This window comes from Belonocnema kinseyi, chromosome 4 (assembly GCF_010883055.1).
Source record: "Belonocnema kinseyi isolate 2016_QV_RU_SX_M_011 chromosome 4, B_treatae_v1, whole genome shotgun sequence".
In the NCBI taxonomy this organism is placed as follows: Eukaryota; Metazoa; Arthropoda; class Insecta; order Hymenoptera; family Cynipidae; genus Belonocnema; species Belonocnema kinseyi.
In genome coordinates, this window is record NC_046660.1 from 139708297 (window position 1) to 139728640 (window position 20344).

The window sequence follows — 20344 nt, forward strand, 5'->3', positions numbered from 1 at the left end:
ATTATAAGACAGCCATTGAAAAGTCTTGTTTGAATAATAATTTTTATAATTTTAGAATTGTTGATGTCCACTGGTAGTAAAATGTTACCATTCGCAAGTCATTCATCGGGTGTGATATTAACAGGACAAACATCTCATCAGTCAACCTATCTTCCAAATCAGAATTCACTTCTCAATTCCCAAGGTAATTTGCAGAATTTATTGTAACTATCATCACTTTTGAAGCATTACATCTTAGAGTAGAGTATTTTATCTATACCTTTACACTTTCAATACAATCTTAGCAAGATAAAATATTATACTAAGTTAGACTGAGAGACTGTCAGTTTTATCAGCTTGAAAGAAAATTGTATTTTAAAATACTTATCTCTGATCTTCCACAATCGTATATATGCATACATACATACATGTATACATACACATATGTGTGTATTATGTATTATATTATTATTTGAGCGTATTATTTATTTTTTATTTAACTTTACTCAGGGTAAACCCGGTTTTTAGTCGCTCGCTTCCTAATGGTCAAGAAAGTTTCTTACAATGCGACAGGTGCTTAATAATACCGCCTTCTGAGTTGCTGCCAATACCCTACTGACTCCTAATTGTTCAAGATGTTCAGTGTATCTTGCGTGCACATTGCCTGTAGCCAAAATCATAATAGGATGAATAGATGCATGATTCACATTCATCCACATGGTCTTTACTTTATGCCTTAACTCGCTACACTTGTGGATCTTGGTTGTATAGGTTGATTGCAAATTTCGGTTAAGCGGACAAGCAATGTCGATGATGTAGACTCTTCCACCTTTTTTTCTCGCATCACGATGTCAGGTCGATTGGACCAGATGTAATGATCCGTTTTTTTAGTAACATCTTAATATAAAATGTAATCTTCGCTTTCTAAAACGGGCATTGGAATGTATCTATAGAAGGGATCCATTTTTTTAAGAGTCTTAGGTTTAGGGCAAGTTGTTGATGTATAATACCCGCTACATCATTATTTCTATGCGTATATTTTCTCTGAGCCATTACGCGACAGCCATCAATAATGTGCTCGATGGATTCGTTGGTATCTCCACATAATCCGCACCGGTCAACCATGTCTTGATGTGACACGTGTTTGCGATAATTTCTGGTGCTAACAACCTTGTCTTCTATCGCTATAACGAATCCTTCAGTCTGTGAACACAGAACACCCTTTCTTAGACAAATATTGGATGCCTCACTATCCACTTTATGTTGAACTAACGTTTTGGAGTCCTCGTCGAGGATAGATTGCTGCCTACATTGTATTTCTTATTTCTCTATCATTTCTGCCCCAATATTCAAGGCCCCATGTGAGGATAAATTTAACGGCGTATAGTCTAGATCCGCTTTACAGATGGGGCTCTAAAGTGCCATATTTCGTTTGCTGTTAAAATAGTTTCGCAAATGTATAACTTGTGACTCACACAGTTTTTCGGCATCTAAAATGCCCCTACCCCCTATATGAACCCAAAGGAGTACGTGAGGACAGGGATGGCTTACGTGTTCATTGCCATGATTTTGTTTGTTGAGTTGAGAAAACTCTTCATAATAAATCCGAGTGTCGTAGATCAGATCTGGGCGTTCAATGATCTTCTGAAAACACCTTGCTAACTCAAGATGCACACTCGTCAGGTACTTGTACCACAAGTTGTGCAGCATGTCGGGACCTGGAGCCTTCCAATTACTTCCACTTTTCAAGACCGCTGAAACATTTGAAGCTGTGATGTTTGTCAGTTGCATTTCAGGGCTATTGCTTGCCTTTGCTTCCTCCAGTTTGAAACACGCAGTGTCGAAATGGCATCTGTTCATTTTTCCTCAAACACCCGACCAGTAGTTCATCATATCTTCCAATTGAGGGACTTCGGTGTCTTGCTGGATATTTGGCTTACTCTTAGTTCATGATAGAACCTTCTTTCATCTGTCTGAAAGTTTAGATTTTGTTGCCTTCGTGCACTACTTTTCTTGTACCGACGCAGTCTGGCAGTAAGAACATCAAGTCTCTGTCGTTGAGAGTCTAAAATTTCATCCAATATTGCTGGTGTTAATGTCTCGATGTGCCGAGGGTGGATGATTTTAGTAACATGGTTCATCAGCTTTCTGTTTCTATTTCCTTTTTTATATTGAGTTAATCGAGCCAATTTCAACCTTGCTTTGCTGACATCCATATCCAACCTGATCTTCCATGGTGTATCTCGATCAATTGCTGCAACATAAACTGCATTTGCAGGCCTAGTTTTCCGGCCCAAAGTTCTAAAGGTTGCCACAGCTGCACAGTAAATAAGAGTTTGCACCTCTAATGCAGTTTGTGCTACGTTGAAATACGTAGGTAAAACCTTGCTGTCGAGATGTGCTATTAGTGCACGCAGATCATTTGTGATGTTCATTGTGGGCGGAGAATGCCTTAGTTTTGTTTGTACATATCTGAATTCTAGTAAAGCATGACCAAAATTCCTTTTAAGGTGCTGTAGTTTTTCTGGGATTTCCCTATCCACATCATCGTTAGTAATATCCGGATGTGGTTCTGATGGAACCGGTACGTGATGTTCATTATCCCTAGCACCTATTCCTTTAGCATCAATCATGTCTTCGTTATCCACATCTTCCAAGGCGAGTTCATCAATAGGAAGCTGCTGTTCCACTTCCATTTTGATAGCAGCTATTTCAACAGTCGAAAACAGTCTTCTTACAGATATTGAGTTTTTTTTATCTGCCAGATTCTGCTCATTTATTTTTGTGGCTAGCTCTGGGTATTCAAGTAAGAAGAGTCTATGAGGTTCTTTCATCACACTTTGCCCACATTTCTCTGCCAAAAATGAAGGCGCATAACATTTCTGTTCATATGGTATGACCGTTTTCATCGCTTTTTTGGTTACTGGACCTCTGCTTCTGCCTCTGGTTTTATAAGGCTATCCACCTTTGTAGGATGTGTTGGTGTGGGATCATCAATAGGTTGAGGGGGGAAGAGCATCAATTGCTCCTGCTTGACCGTTTGACGCGGCTTCCTCTAACTGATGTTCATTGCCGTCGTTTTTCAATGCCAAATCAACCTGTTGTTCAATCTCCATTGTTCGGTCTTCTGCAACGTGTAGATTAGTCCTGATGTCCTTCATCTTAGCGATAAAATCTCTTAGTGCGACTTTTTGTATATTAGTTTACTTTGCAGCATCAGCTCTTTCATTCTGATATCCCAATTGATGCCCTCCCAAGGTATTTCTATCGAAGTCGTTAGTTGCAAATAGCTAACGCTAGCACCAGGGGCGCCCTGACGACCCTCGGGAAGCGACGAGCATTTCAACATCTTTAATATACTCTCCATTTTTCATTTGTGGGTTTTGGGGTTCTACTTAGTCCCTCCTCTCTTCGTTATCAGCCTATTTGGCATGCGAAACCCTGTCAGTAGCAATGCCACCGCCAACATGGCATTGAAAATAAATCAAAATTTTCTGAATTGCGTTTCCAGAACAAAGTGTGCGTCGGAGCCATCAAATTAAAAGCGTACTTTATTTAATGTTTATTCTAGATCTTCAACTATTTACGCGAGAAAGGCTTTTCAATTTCTTTTTCGATAAAGGACGCATGCATGAAATATTTATTTAGAATTCAGGAACACAGTATATTTATGTATTATTTCTGTACATTTATGTTGGAGTCAATTTAATTTGTATGAAGGTTAATATTCGTAAATCATTCCTTGGAATGGCTTATAGAAAAAAAATTCAAATCGAAAAGTTTCAAAACATTTTTGGGTCCGTTAATTATTTTGGATGCAGGACATTGAAATTGTATGTAGGTTTCATCGAAAGCAGATAACATATTGGCTCACCCAAATTCGGTGCATGGAAATTTGAAATGTAGACTAGATTCTTAGAAGTTTTGTGAGCTTTACAAATAATTGCCGCGAGTCTAGATAATAATTCTTACACTTTAATTCGGTAACAGTTCCACCGACGACCAAAGTTGCTGAATTTGAAAATAGTTATAAAAAATGACATGCTTGTAGAAGTCAGAGAATTCAAAACTTTTGATTGCATTCTCAATTAATCAGGGACGATCGTTGATTATTTGCAATAATGTAAGAATTATCTAGGCTCGCTGCAATTATTTGTACTACGCTCATCAAATTTCGAAGAATCTAGCCTACATTTCAATGTTTCCCATGCAACGAATTTCAGGGAGCCAATATTTTATCTAGAACATGTTAAAATAAAAGAATTAATTTTTTGGCAAAATTCTTTTACGGATCGATAAAACGTGAGACCATCTGATTCAAATAGACAATCACATTCGTAATCGCACTCGTTTTTTATTTTTGAATTCGTGAAGCAAGGTGAAGTTACCACTGTTCCACTGTACAAAATATGCAACGTAACTCAAAAATGTTCTGGGACTTTTCGTTTTGATTTTTTTTCTATTCGCCATTACAAGGAACGACAATACGCCTGAGACACCCTGTATAAATAAAATATTTTCAGAATTAAAGTGAGCTTTAAGTTACTTCGTAGAATATAGTGAGTGGTGTTGCTCGGTATTAATTTTTTTGAAATTCAAGCTTCTGACAACAGGCAATTAATTGCCAATTTTCTTTATGACTTAAATCACAGGGTCAATGGTGAATAAATAACTTAAATTTTGTCAAAAACGATCCAGATAAGAAGGAATGGGGGTTAACGCGTCGGGTACTCTTATATCGCGGGCATATAGAGCATCAAGATTGAGTTAGAATGAGTTTTGGGTCTCTATCTGACTTGATATGATCAAGGGAGAATTGAGATAATGTTTACTCCTATTTCTATTGCTCTCTGGAAGAGCTAATCATGTTAGACGTAGGCAACACATAACTGGAATTAGAAGACCTAAAACCGGAGAGATTATTTAATTTTCTACACATTCATGCGTTATGCTAGTATAGGAGAAGGGGGAGGGGATTCTCACAACTCTCGCCCTTGAGGATCTCTATGCCTGACTAGGACGGTTCTGTTGTCGAATTTGTTATTTGTGACTCGTGATTAATGAATTAGCAATTCAATTGCTATTTGTAATTTGTAAGTTATGATAGGGCTGCTTTGCTTTCTAAAGTTCTCGATTCATTGTTTAATCTTGGATCAATCGAATATAAGTTTAATGCTGGGATAATTGCTGCTTGAGTTCGATATAAAAATGAGATCATTCGAAATCGGAGTGAAATCGAACATGTAATATAGGATTTTGGTTCCTAAGTTGCTTAATTGTGACCCGTATAGGCATTTGGTTAAAAATGCATGTGTCATCATAATATATCATAAATAATGTTTGTTACGGCCTATACTGCTTTTTTGGTGTTAATTTTTTTTATTATAAAAAATTTGCTCTTTACCACAAAAATACATTCATCTATATATTGGCAGTCTGGATTAAATAATTTCCATTTTATTCTTTAACATAAGTATTTTCCTTCTATAATAAGCCTTGAAAAGGACCTGAAATACAGGTTGAAACATGTCACTGACAAATTTTTTATAATAAAAAATTATCTTCACCAAAAAAGCGATATAGCCCTTAATAAACATTATTTACTATTTTCTGCAAAAATACATTCACACATTCAATTATAAAGTATCTTCGGAATTTTATGTAGGCAAACTGGTGGCTTTAAATGTTATTAATTTTATACATTGACAAGATTTCTTGGACCTTTGATTTTTTCAGAATAATAAAATTGTATAAAATAATATTCATGCAGTAAAATTTAAAAAGTTCTATATTTGAATTTTAAAATTTAATCATAGGTTTTATTAAATTCATATAAACTTGAATTGAATCCAGATTAATTTTTTCTTCATTGAAGTTCATTTCTGAATATGAGATGTACCATTCTCAAATATTTATTTTTACTGAGTGGAAGCTTCTAATGTGTCCCCTAAGGGTTTACATTTTTCTTACACCTTCTCTATTCCTTTACACACCCTCCACACACTTACTTGGTGGTGGAAGGGGGACCTACAGTTTAAGGTGGGTTCCGAACCACCAAGAGCAACAGCCTTAAGTACTTAGAGAAAACCTTTTTCTCTAGAGGTACCGGTCCCACGACTCTCCGGAGATGAACAACTCCCTTGCTAGGCTAGTGTTCACCGCATGGGCCACCGAGACTCTTCCAGAGTGCGAGGCGGGAATCGAACCCGCAAGCCGAAGGAGTGGGTCCAAAGCCTACGCTTTAGCCCCCACGACCATCGTCCCACTTCTATTTATTTTTACTGTGTAATATAAATTAAATTGAGGATGGAATAAAAAGTACAGAGTGTCCTTCAACCACAAATTAAAAAAAATATGAACATCCTAATTTTTGCTTATTGCTCTTTTCTCCTTATTGAAATCTTGCAGACACATGAATTATTTAGGCCATTATTAATTATTGTATTACAAATTTAATATGCTTTTGTAACACCTTGTTATAGAACTCCAGGATAATGGCCAGACTATGTCCTTTGCATTACACGTGACAACATGTATTCACTTTATTTTGGTAGAATTTAGAATTAAAAAGAAAAAATTTGTGCAATTTGCAATTTGTTTTGAATCAAAACAGCATGTTCTTATTTGTTACGAAAAAAAACTTGCTTTGAAAAACTGTACCTAAACAAAATTCATCATAATTTTGTAGCTTTTAGGTAAAATTTCATGAATTTCCCAAATTTTTAATTTGATTCAAATTGAAAATCCGAACAGGAAACATCAACAATTTTTTCGTATCACAAACCAAACTTTATATTCTCAGATTAAATAATTAGTTGAATTTCAGCATTTTCTCTGTATCTGTATCCTGTCCAATATGCAATATAAATAAAATATCCAAATAATACTGCATACGTGGAACATTCCATTTTATATGAGTGTACTACACAAGACCATTTTATGTCTTTCAATTTTCTTCAAACTGCTGTAAATTTTAGTTTCCGAAATGAAAACCGCTTTTAGCCCCACTGATATTTCATGAACTCAATGCCTTAGAGAATGATGTCCTAATATCCTCCAAAAAGCACTCTCGTAGTAATATGTCCGAAGTGATCAAAGTGTTTGCTCTCACTGATTTTGTCAGCAACACAATTACCGAGTTATATCAGTTATACCAGTGAGTTAATGACAAAATCAGTGAGACCAAAAACTTTTATCACTTTGGAAATTTTTATATTTTCTACAGTTGTAAATGAACATATATTTCTCACAGGCCTTTAAGTAAATTTCAATGAATATTACTGCGGGATTGTTTCCTGTGGGTGTTAGGACATCATTCCCTGGCTCATTGTGGTCGTAAAAACATCATTGGGACCAAAAACTTGTATTAATTCAGAAATTTTTAGATGTTTCCTAGTGGGAGAAAAGCCGAGTTTTCCACCATTAATGACTCTGGCGATAATGTTTTTCTATGAAGAATCACTAATAAATATTTTTTATGTCAGAAATTAACGTTTCAAGACGCATAGATTCGTGTACTTGTAATTAATTAATATATTTAAAAAACTAAGTTCCTCATGATAACAATTAGCTGGAAAAACCCTTTTCATAAGACGAGCTTTAAAAATGATAATTTCGCTAACTCTTAAGCGAAGCGAAGGTGGCCGATTCCTGCTGAGTCGAGTAGAAATCAACTGACGTGGCGAAAGTCTGACTTTCATCTCAGAGGCGAAAATAAAACATGACACGACTGATTGAAAGTGATGACAAAATCTTAGAACTTTTGATAAGAATGACCTTAAAGGATGCATATTTTTGGGACTTACGGATGAAAAACTACAGACTAAAAGAAAAATATGGCAATGCTTTAAAAACATATTTTTGACCTTGAAAATCCTGGTTACATTTGATATTTTTTTACTAATATGTGTATTATTGTATACCATGAGTGCTCCGATATTATATTAAATATTGTACACATCATTTTCAGTAGATTTATCATGCCGAATCAAAATGGGGGCTCTAAATTAGCTGAAGGCTTCCTGTTTCCGAGAAAAATGGAATTTAATTTTCTACTTTAAACCTTTATAACATGAATGATTTCTACCTGAGTAAATTTGACTATTCGTTGTATTTAAGGTTTTTCGGATCATTGAATTAGAATTCAAAGTCAAAATGTCGCAATTGAAGATGGCGGGCCGGAATTAAAAACCCAATCCGATATAAATAAAAATTTTAAATCTAAAATCTAAATAAAGCATATTTTAGTGCTGGGTCCAAGGCGGACCAATGCATACATATGTGTGTGTGTATATATATATTGCAACGATTGTACCCGGAATATTCTGTTTGTTAAACTAATCGTCCTTATCATCGGCGCTCTTGGAGGTGCCTAGCTTTCACTTGCTAATGGCCTAAAAAGCATCGCTGCGTGTCAAGAATATGCTAAAACACTTGCGGGAAAAATGCAGAAGGCGGTAGTCCTTGGGTCGCTCCGTGTTCCTAGGGTGCACGAGGCTTTTGCTTGATCGTCGCATTGATTTCTTTACAGACTGTAACCACCTATCTCACGGTCGTGAGACGTGGTTGTGGCTAAAATTTTACCGCGATTTCGCTGGGATCAAGTGCAGTTTTTCAGATTATTGTCCGCTCCCAGCGAAATCCTGAGGTTGTCCTTATGACAAATTTTTAATCGTATATATATGTATGTATGGTGTGCTAAAATTATTAGTAATTTTTTTCCCCTTTAATAAAAATTTTTATTGTGATCAGACCTCATGCGAATTTAAAAACTTATAAAATTACAAATCACAGTATCATCGACATCTGCAGTTTTCTGAATACATTTTTTCCTTTATCACTTTACAAGAAAAGTTGAATAAATCTTCGAAGCGATTTTGTAATACTTTAGCTTTAAATTCGAAAGAGTACGATTTGCGTCATTCAGAACTGATGATGGCATTGCGTTTCGTTAACTCATCAAGAAACAAAAATCCACATCGACAGCATGAAAATTTTAAAATCAAGACTACTTGATATAAACATTAAAACCCCCGAGTAGCACTTTTTAAATAAATCTGTTTCATGTTTACAAGTTCGGTCCAGTATATTGAATCCGCTATTTTAAATGATAAAATTTGGTCTTTAGATTGAAATCGGCGACATGACAATTCCCTAAGTATCTATATGTAATGAAATCGGCAACATATTTACAATTTTGATCCGCCATATTGGATCCTCCCTCTTAAATTTGGACATTTTGACTTTAAATTCGAAATCAGTAATACAAAAAAACCGTAAATTAATTTTCAGTCATATTGTATCATGCCATAAAAGTTAAAAATGGAAAATGAATTGCATTTCTGAGACTAATTTAAAGCTCTGATTTAATTTCAACATGACCAAACCTATTGAAAATTCTAATAGCATATTAAATATAATATGTAAGCACCCATGGTATTCAACAATACAAATTTTTGTCAAAAAATGTCAAATTTAACCTAGGTTTTCAAGGTGAAAAATATTTTTTAAAGCTTCTTTATATTTACCCTCTATTCTGTACTTATTCATCTTGAAAGGGTTCAGTATAATTTTACAAATCATATTTATAAAATTTAACTAGAGCATGAGAAAATCTGAGGCTGCACGCTGCTGAACAACTGCCGCCAAATCTGATTGAAATCAATTATCAGATAAAGATAAAGGGACAGCTAAATATCTAGAGAATTCCTGACAGAAAATGGCTTTAAAATGCAAGACTTGAAGTTGGAAAAGAGTGGATTCAATTTGAATGCTTATTACGAACTTCAGATAGTTGATATAGTTTCTTTTAAAATGGCTGTAAATAATCGGGTATTTCGCTTCAGATTTATCGTACTTCTAGACTTGGTGTCGACGTGAATATTTGGGATTAATTTCCTGAGTAGGACAAATTAAATCGTCTGAAATTCCGAATTCTTGTGAATGAATTTGCGCAAAAGAGAACAATTCGATAAAACTAAATTTAGAAGCAATTATCATTTACAATAAAAAAATTAAAGCTGTCGTAGAGAATTGAGATGTCAGAGATATATACAAAATACTCCCTTAAAAAGTAATTTTCGAAATATTAAATACCAAAAACATTCATACCTTTAGGTCATTCCTATAAACGATTCTACGATTTTGTCACGGACTTTTTCACTTTAGCCCACGGTGGTGCTGGCTGATTTTGACGTGTTCGCTTGTGAAAGTATGTTCTAACATCGAAATAAAGATGAGTCCGAACGATGTTCTCATAAAGAGTGACACTTGAGATTACGTAAGTGGTAGTAAACGGAAGCCCGAAGTGATTCCTGGCGATGTACCATCTGTGCGAGCTGTAAGTGCATTGGAAGGAGGCCAACTTAAAGACGCAGTCAGATATTGTTTTATCAATAAGTCCGTCTGAAAGCATACAAATAAAGAATTATGTGCCCGCACTGCAAGGCAGCGAAAAAGTCAAGAAATCCAATCTCAAACGCCAAAAATTCCTACGAAGCTTTGTCTGTATTCACAACGTCAGATGTAGTAACAGACAAGATATTTAAAATCGGTGGGAAAAATTACGGATAAAGTTTACAAGGTTATTTAAAGAAATACCAAGCCTGAGGTAATTTATCGAAACGAAAAAGTATTGGTTTAGCATATCAGGCTTGGAATTTGAATGTTCAATCTGTGAGTCCGGCAATTAGGGCTGACTCTTTTCAAGAAATCAAAGTCGGTGGACCAGACAAAGATTTAGAATGCAGTGTCTGCATCAAAGGGAAGATGTGTTCCCCTCATTTCCTGAAAGCATCTGAAAGAGTGACAGAAGTGGCTGAATATACACAATGTGACGTTTGTCGCCCTATGCGCGTTGCTTTGCTTAGAGAGAAAAAATATTTCGTCACATTCACCGACGATCCTGAAGAACACTTGGGATCTGGTCGATAAGCCGAAGGCGATAAGTCGATAAGTCAAAAGCAAAAATAATGCCGATGGTCTACCTCAACAGCGAGTTGGAGGAAAAGATTTTCATGGAAGTGTCGGAAAGGCTAAAATAAGTTTTGCCATACATCTTCAACATCGTCAACAAGAAGCGGAACCAGAATGAATCCACAAAAACGGATCCCTGTAGGTGACATTCTGTTAATATGCATGGATTTAAATATGATCTCGGATTTTGGGCATGCACTGGTTGGTCTTTTTGAAAAGAAGGAGATTGGCGAACTCAACGTTTTTTGGGGATGGATTTTACCAAGAGCAATGAGAGAATTCTCAACAATCAGAAGACGTAACCAAGGACACTCTTCAGAGATTCAGGATTCAAGATCAAATAGCGAAAAAACTCCTTATCGAGAATTAATCGGAGGCCTAATGTAATTGTCAGTGGCAACGCATCTAGATATAGCTCTCACGGCAAGTTTTGAGTCAATTCAATGTTGGGGTCGTTGCAGGAATTTTATATAGTATATTTTTTTTAATATGGTATACAATTCTAAAAAGCTTATTGCATTAAAATTTTTTGTGAATACTTTATTGTTGATAAAAAAGATATTTAGGAAGTATCGAAATCCATATTCGAAAATTCTGTGAACTTGAAACATCGCATCCTGCAAACCGGTTAAAGAATCACTGTATTCGCTTCATTGGCTAATAAAGTATTCCGGCAATCCGTCCAACCAATTAGATTTCCCCGCAAAAAAATTACTTTGTAAACATTAAAAACAATATATTTAAACTGATTTGAAAAATCTTTCCTTTAGAAATTACGTCCATTTTTTACTGTACTTTTAAGTTAACTGTGAAAAAAATTGTGTTAACAAATCTATATGAAGCCACAAAACTAAATACAATACAGCAGATGATGCATGTTGAACATAATTAAACACAAGTCTTTTTAAAACAAATTGTCTCTCTTTGCACCAGCGCACATCCGCACGATTTTGACGCTCACAACCATCTCCTCTCTTCTACTTTTCTCGCGCCCTCTGCAATTCTTAGTTTCGATAACCCGCGGAAGCTTGTAACAATCGGTCACGCTCATCACGACTCGCCCTCGAGTTGGTATAACATCGATAAGACTATCGACACATTAATAGTCTTATTTTATTGAAAATAGCCATGTTTACTCTTACTTAGTTTCAAGCAATGAATCCTGAATAAGATATATTCTTTAGTAGAAAATTCTTTAAGATTTTATAAGGACAAACGACAGATTTATAGAAAAATCTTGAACTCTGTCAACATGGAAATTATATTAATTACAAAATTTATCAGATTTCTAATTATTAAATTTAACTTTAAATAAGAAATTTGTAGCTAAACATTGAATATATTAGGGGAGTTAACATCTTCTAAATTTTATGTACATCAGAATTCGAAACTTAAGTGAAATCCAAAAATTTTATAAATAATTCATAGCACTAAAAAAAATTTACATGAGTTCAGTAATGAAGGATTATGCGAAACCAAAGTATCTTTGGCGATATTACTAACAAAAAAATTAAAATATTTTGCGTCTTTGGCAAGAATGTTCTTAAACGTTTCTATGTACCCATATTGTTATTTAACAATTGGAGTGACAGGTAATGTGTTTTTTTGTTCAGATTTATAATTTATGTCAAAAAATGTCATGACTCCAATGTAAAATTTGTGAAATTCCTAGGAACCAATATTAGACCACTTTTAAGAAAACATCTTTTCAAGCAGGCTACTTTTAGACATCCCGAAAAACTGGCGGCGCTACAAAAGGAAATTGACAAGTCCCTCAATTTCCGGACGGCTAGCAAAACTTATAAAAAATATTGGCCTAATCTTCCCCAATTTTGAAATCGTGAACCGCATCGTCAGCTGCCAATCTTATGGAGTTCAGAAATATTCTTTCTAATCTTGTCTAGTAGGCGAGGCGGTAGCGTAATTAGTTTGAAGCCACACGGTCCGGGGCTCAACCCCCACTACATATAATTTTTTTCACTTTTTAGTTTTATTAATCAAAATATTCATACATTTGATTCCCTTCAAATAAATTTTTTAGCTTATGCGCAAATTAATATTTGAAGTGCTTTTTTTTTTTTAAATGAGACTCACTTATTTGATGTATCGTTGTTTTTTTCTAAAATCTTTTGCATTAATCAATTAATTTATTTATTCATCAATTATTTATAATTTTATATTATTTTTGTTCTCATTATTATAGTATTTCATTTATATTCACATGTTCAATATGTATACAAATTTAAAAAAATAAATAAATTAATAACATGCATAGTGAATGAATTCTTTTGCGAAAAAAGAAATTAAAAAAGCGAATTGTTTTTCATATAAAGGAACACTAAAAATGTGTATTTTTGCATGATTGAATTAAAGTTCATAAGGGAACTGAATATATATAAACCTTTTAGTAAATAAGATCAAATATTAAGGCTTAGATATTTCCGAATTTTACTTTGGAGTTATAATCCGTTTTAACAAAAAATATTAATCCACCCAAAAAACACACTAGCTGTTTTTGAGAACTTTTTTGAGAACTATTTTGAGAACTTCTGATCCAGACGATAACTTTCAAAGGATTGACATATTGGATTGGCCTTTAGTATGCTCTCATGGTGCCCTATACCAAAGATAAATTTAATTAGCCAATCATCTTGGATATAAATTAAAAAAGTGAGCGCATTTTGATAATTTTTGGGATTACTTTTTTGAAGATTTAAAAAATCTCTGTACAATAATAATTTTTCCTTTTGAGTTTTTCGATAAAAAAAAAATTACCAGAGTTATAGATCTAACAAATTTCAAAAACTAAAATAAAATTAAAATTTTTAGCCAAATAACGCACAATATGACAAAAATCGAATGAAAGAAAAAGGTTTCTTTTTAAAAGCGCTACAAGATTATCATAACAACCTTTCGAATTTTCTTGAAAAATCGAAATTTCAAATTTTTTTCACTTTTTGATAGGAAGTTTTGTTTTTATTTTCAACGTGAAATATAACTTTAAAAATAAAAAAATTAAATTTTTCTTCAACGACGCAAGACACCAGAAAAAATAATTGGCAAAATTTGTTCACCCAAAGAGGATTGCTTAAATTCTTTATTCATAGTTTTTAGAAAGGACGAGTACTTTTTCTTTCAATCGTATAAAATATGATTGCATATAAAAAAATTTAAATATTTCAAAAACTAATCTAAGTTGAAAAAATATGTATATGATAAATGTGCCATCGGGAACATGTCTTCGAACACAAATTGGCAAACTAAAATTAATCAAAAGATTTCCAGAGAATTAAAAGGTATTGAATATTTTATTTTACTCCGTTATTGTTTCTTTAAACAAATTTTAAATTCCAACAAAATTGTTAAACAAAAGGATATTTTTGATGAACATTAAATTACTTTTAACTCCTTTCCTCACCATCCAGGAGGCAGAGTTCGAGCGCATTTTTTTAAAACAGGTTCCCCATGTATGTATAATATATCAATACATTATTTATACACAAGTCTCTTCCATCCTGTTATTGACAGGAAAAAATGTCAAATGGCAAAGAATTCTGTAATATTTGATGGTTTTTGCTATAAAGAACAGAAAGAATCTTCGCATTAGGCGTTTCGTCATTTCGTTTTATATGCGCAGATTTTTTATTTGTATTGCTTTAATAATAATAATTTACAAATTTCTAGACATGTTATACAGATGCATGGTTAGGGTGGGTCGAAAAAATATAGAAGTCAAAATATGATGATATTGTAAAATTTCAAAAATCTAATGGGATATTAATATTTTGTAAATTTTAAAAGCTTCAAAACTGAAAAAAAAATATTTGAGCTTTTGACCACTTTTTCGCACTTTAACTTACCTCAAAACTAAGTGAAAAGATTTTAGCACAAAATATAGACGAATATTTACACAATATTCTAAATTAAAAAAATAATTTCGACCTACCTTAAGCTTTTCTTGAGTTCTTGTCTTCAGTTCCACGTGCTTCTAATACTTCGTATTCTTCGATGGCGACATTTTGCTTTTTTGAATTTTTCTGCACTGCAATCTTTCGTTTCTTTTCTGCAGCATTTGCTCGCCTCTTCATCAACTCTGCCTGTTTATCTGCCTGTGTGTCTAAAGAGCTTTTTCTGTGGATTTTGGCTGTAAACAATGTCATGCTTGCAAATAATCTATGTAAGTAGCAAGGATGATTTTCTGCATACCATAAAGGAGACACCTTTGACATATCTGTGACGGCTTGCTTCAATATTTCTTCTTTTAATCCTTTTTCATTTCTTCTTAGGGGCAAGTTGTCTTCAAATGTTTGCAAGTTGGCCATCGCAATATTTCGGAATTTTTTAGTCGGACTCCGGAGTACAATCAATTGCCAATTTTTTTCGTTTCATACTCTCGACACTATAAACGCAGTATATCCTCCAAAGGATGCTACAGACATTCCCTCGAAAGTTCCAGAGATTTTATTGAAAGGTGCTCATTTTGGTACTTCCGTTGTCGATGTTTTTTGTACTTTCGAATCCAATGGTTGCTTTTCTTCTGCGTTCTTCACCGGTTCATCTTCGTCATCGTCCTCTTCTTTATCCCGCTCTTCTCCATCGTCTTCCCCATTGTCATTCAGCTCTTCTACAAGTTTGTCTTCCTCCGGAAGATCATCCTCATCGAGTTGACCAATATCCATGATTGTTATTGTTCTTACCGTGTTCCTTTCTTCTGGTGCCTCGAAATTCTGCAGTTGCTGATCCATTTCATAACTTGTGATCGCTGGCAGATAAGAACCATCGTCGGGAGCAAAGTTTCCTCTTCCTGTCACTTTGAGATTCTTAACAGTAACCATGTGCCTCATCGTTAGACAGTCCATTCGAGCAGAAGGATTTCGATTATATCCTCCACGTCGTCGGATTCTTGAAAAAAGAGTTTCCACTGAATCTGTGTCGCAAACTGTAGTCAACAGCAGGAAGGATGTGTATTTTGCAACGATGTCACGATAAAGGATCAGCAGCGCTCGAACAGTCGCTACGACGTCCTTAAAGGAAGGTATCCTCATAAGCTTTCTAATTCTTTTATCCTTTACGTGGATTGTAGATCCCTAGATTAAAAAGTCTTCCAAGATTTGAATACACTCAGGATGCAGAATGCCAATCTGGCATTCTGCCTTTGAAAATTATTATTATTATTATCTGCGTTGCCAGTCGTAACGACATCTTTGAAAGCAACTTCTTTGCCATCAACTGTCAAGATCCCAAATCTTTACCACGCACTAACAATGTTTTTCAGTTTGTGTACAAAATCATGTACAGCATGAAGTGTTTTATCATCTCATTTGAAAAACGGATTTTCTTCTGTAACTCCTAGTTTTTTATAAGCTCCAATGTTAGGACCCCCTTCATCGCAAACAAACATTTTGACATCAGCACCGCATTCCTCAGCTTTACCAATGCTTTGTTTGATGAATGTTGCTAGGTTCTCTGACTTCAGACTACTGTGTGCTAGCACGTACAAAATCACACAGCGCCATCGATGAAATTGATCTAAGCCATTGAGACTCAATTCAAATAATTTATTTGTGAGTTTTTGGGTCCTACCTAGGTGCCCGAGATCTTCGAATCCTTCGATTATTTCCATTTTTTAATCATATTCCAAACGTCTCATTATGTCCATTTTATACATTTTACCTACACATTTTCTTGCACATTCTGGCAAATCTTTTAACTGATTTTTCAGCCTTTCCTTAATAGGTTCAAGAAATCCGGGGTAGACCTCTGTTTTAGCTATGCTCTTCTCAATAGTTCTGGGATGTGGTAACATCAATCCTACTAGCCTCATCCTATCGTAGCTAGCTGCTGAGTGGAAATGTCACTGAGTTGCCATTTCCATCTCTTCCTTTGTATATGGCGCTTGTCTTTAGCTGTCGGGTTTAAGCTGCATCTTTATCATGGTCCTGTGAATCTCTTTTCACTCCATAATGATCTGAGAACTTTTCAACGTCATATTTATTGAGTTCTTCAATCTTTGCAGGTTCTGCGCTTCCAGACGCTGTTGCTATTTCCTGTTGCTTTGTTATTGTTCGCACGAGAGAACGAAGACCTTCATTTACTGCTCATAAGCGATAAGAGAATCGTTAAAGTTTTCTTCTTCTTCTTCTTCTTCTTCATTGGGCATTTTTTCTATTGCAGCACTTTCACCACTTTCTTCCTGAAAAAACCTGTGGAGGAGAATATTGATAATTATTACTTACCTCATATTTCCACACTGCATTCCCCGGATCACACTCCGACACGCAGCCAAGTACAGGGTACGCCATATTCGACGAAAAGATTTGGCAACACTGTAACTTTTGACAGAGGACAGATCGAGTAATGACGTAGCGCGTTTAAAGCATCAGTCTAAGGAGATTTTCGCTATGGAGCAGTATACTCCACGCGAACGCTCTCAGATTGTTGAAATTTACATTCAACAAAACAAATCAATTGTGAAAACTCAACGTGCATGGAGAAAAATAAATAAATTGAAAACTGCGCCTTCTGCGTCTACATTGTATCGTTTGTATGAAAGATTTTCATCAGGTGAAGCACTTACTAATCTCAAGCGTCCAAATAAAATGCGACCAGGGCGATCGGATGAAAACATCGCACTCGTACGGGCCAGTGTCCAGTCTTCATGCACGTTGAGTTTTTACAATTGACTTGTTTTGTTGAATGTAAATTTCAACAATCTGAGAGCGTTCGCGTGGAGTGTACTGCTCCATGGCAAAAATCTCCTTAGACTGATGCTTCAAACGCGCTACGTCATTGATCGATCTGTCATCTCTGTTAAAAGTTACAGTGTTGCTAAATCTTTTCGTCGAATATGGCCAACCCTGTACTTGGTCGTGATGAATTGGGGTCGCATTGCGAACTAGCCTATTGTGGTCGGTAGTTGTGAAGCAATCACTTCTAAAATGATAACCATATATCCTCAACTCCGTCGTCCTCTTCTTTTCCTCAATTCCTACAAGAATGTGCAGTAATTAATGTTCAGCAGATAAATAAGTAAATTATAAACCGCTGTAAATCACACCTATGGCTACATCTCACATGGTCTCGATATCTAGTTACATTGTGTTCGTTAAATTTTTATAATAAATTTATTGTTTTATTGGTTCAAACCATCTAAAGAAAATAAGTTCTGAGGCTTCGAATGTTTCAATTTCTATGGCCTTCGAAATTTTTAGCAAACCCGGAAAATGACCGGAGATTTTTTTCTGTTCTAGGTATGCAAAATGTAAATAATAGGATCACAGGGTATTTTATTTTCACAAACTTGTAACTTATGTTACGCCCTACAACTGACATAACTCCTCGTATTAGCCCTTATTTAAAAGTTACCTTCGAACATATTAAATAGGCTGATTGTTTTGGCGAAAATAGATTAATAGTTGTATTTTTAACTTGCAAAGGATAAATGTCTAACCGACAATGGATGAGTGCAATTTTCTGATAAAAAACTAATTTTGAAACAAAAAGCGATTTGTCAACAAAATTTCATTTTTACCGAAAGTTTCATTTTTACCGAAACAGTTAAATTTCAATGAACAATATGAATTTTTAACAAAAAATTAATCATCAACTGAATACTCTAACGTTCTACGAAATTTTTGAATCCTTATTTTAAATAAAAAGCATATATTGTTAACCCAAAAGATTAATTTTTTAATAAAAAAGACGAATTTTTAGTAAAAAAAATAACCAAATATTTGAATTTTGAAGTTAGAAAGTTTAATTTCAAACAAACATGAATGTTCAAATGTTATGATAAATCATTAACTAGGATAATTAATTTTTTGACAAAACGATGAATTCCTAACCAAACAGGTTAATTCTATAAAAAAAATTAATTTCTAAACATAAAGATAAATTTCCAATAAAAAAAAATGAATTTAAAAACAAAATTTAATTTTTGTTTAAATGTATGAATTTTCAATGAAACATACATTTCATCGAAATAGGGAAGTTTTCAAACAAAAAAGAGTAATTTTTTACCAAAAAAATGCGTTTTTAAACAAAAAGATAAATATCCAAACGAAAAAATTTAGTTTCTATAATTTTTTTTTTAATTCTCAACTAACAATTTAAACATTTATTGTATTTTTAACCAAAAAAGATTAAATTTCTACCAATGTATAATTTTCAAACCAAGATTTTCAACTGGAAAACTTGAATTTACAATCAAACATTTTCAAAAAATATTAAGTCTGGAACCTGCTAAGAGGAGGCTTTGTTGGGAGAATCAGAGGTAATGATTGAGAATCACTAAATCCGTGAAAAAGAGTATATTATAATGTGAAAAGATACTACATGAACGGTGTTACAAGACACAAGATAAATTAGGCTTGTGCCCACTCTAAGGGGTTCGGGAAATACTTGCGCTTCTTACGAGCATCCAAGCCGTACTAAATATTACAAGGGCAGTATTAGCTCCCTGTCATGCCGCGCATGCGCTTACGCTAATTACTTGAATCGTTTACTTTAATTAACATAAACTCTTAGTTCTAACAAAAAAGAAGATTTATTTTCAAACAAAAAGATAAATTTCCAACACAAAAGATTCTTTTTTTCGCACAAAAAAAAATTTTTTAAACAAAAAGATAAATTTCCAACCAAAAATATTAATTTTATAAAAAAAATCGTAAACCAAAACATTAAATCCCAAACAAAAACATAAATTTTCTACAAAAAATGCATTTTTAAACAAAAAGATCAATTTCCAAACGAAGAGATTCATTTTTTATAAAAAAATTTCCATGCTTAACGAACAATTTAATCATCAATTTTATATATATATATAAAAATAATTTTCAACGGAACATGTCAATTTTCAACCAAATAGTTACAATTTCTACCAAATAGACGAATTTTTAACGAAAATGATGAATCTTAAAGCAAAAACGTGAATTTTGAACCAAAGAATCTGAGTTCTCAACAAACAATTTAATAGTTGGTATTTCCATTAAAAAGTTTGAATTTTAAATTTAAAAAATATCTAAAGGACCCCGCACTAAATTATGGGAAAATGGCTTCCGGTGGATTTAGCTGAAACTTTGTAATTTTTAAGGTTATAAGTGCCGGATGAAATAACCGTAAAAAAAATCCTTTATTCAAGAAACCGAATTTTCAATGAAATAGTTAATTTATTAACAGAAAAAAGAATCTTCAGCTACTTGTATTTTTAACCGAAAAAGATAACATTTCTGCCAATGCAGAATTTTAAAACCAAAAGAGACGAATTTTCTACAAAAAAGCTTAATTAACATTTTTTTTTTAATATCTAAATTTATTCAAGAAAACGAATTTCGAATGAAATAGTTAATTTTTAAACAAAAACAAAAATTAATCTTCAGCTATTTGTATTTTT

General features: G+C 33.8%; 1 protein-coding gene across 7 annotated transcripts in view; it reads left to right on the forward strand.

Annotated features, from left to right (window-relative positions):
* The window catches only part of LOC117170577 (CCR4-NOT transcription complex subunit 4), a 424579-nt gene that overhangs the window by 346378 nt on the left and 57857 nt on the right, over positions 1–20344 (forward strand). For 5 of the 7 annotated variants that reach the window (XM_033357419.1, XM_033357422.1, XM_033357416.1 and 2 more), the window contains one exon: positions 56–184. The exons of 1 other annotated variant lie outside the window; for it this stretch is intronic. In XM_033357419.1, the coding sequence (XP_033213310.1) occupies positions 56–184 (129 nt within the window). Of the gene's footprint in view, positions 1–55; positions 185–20344 lie in introns of those variants that run through there. One more of the 7 variants, XR_004466824.1, reaches the window with a different exon arrangement.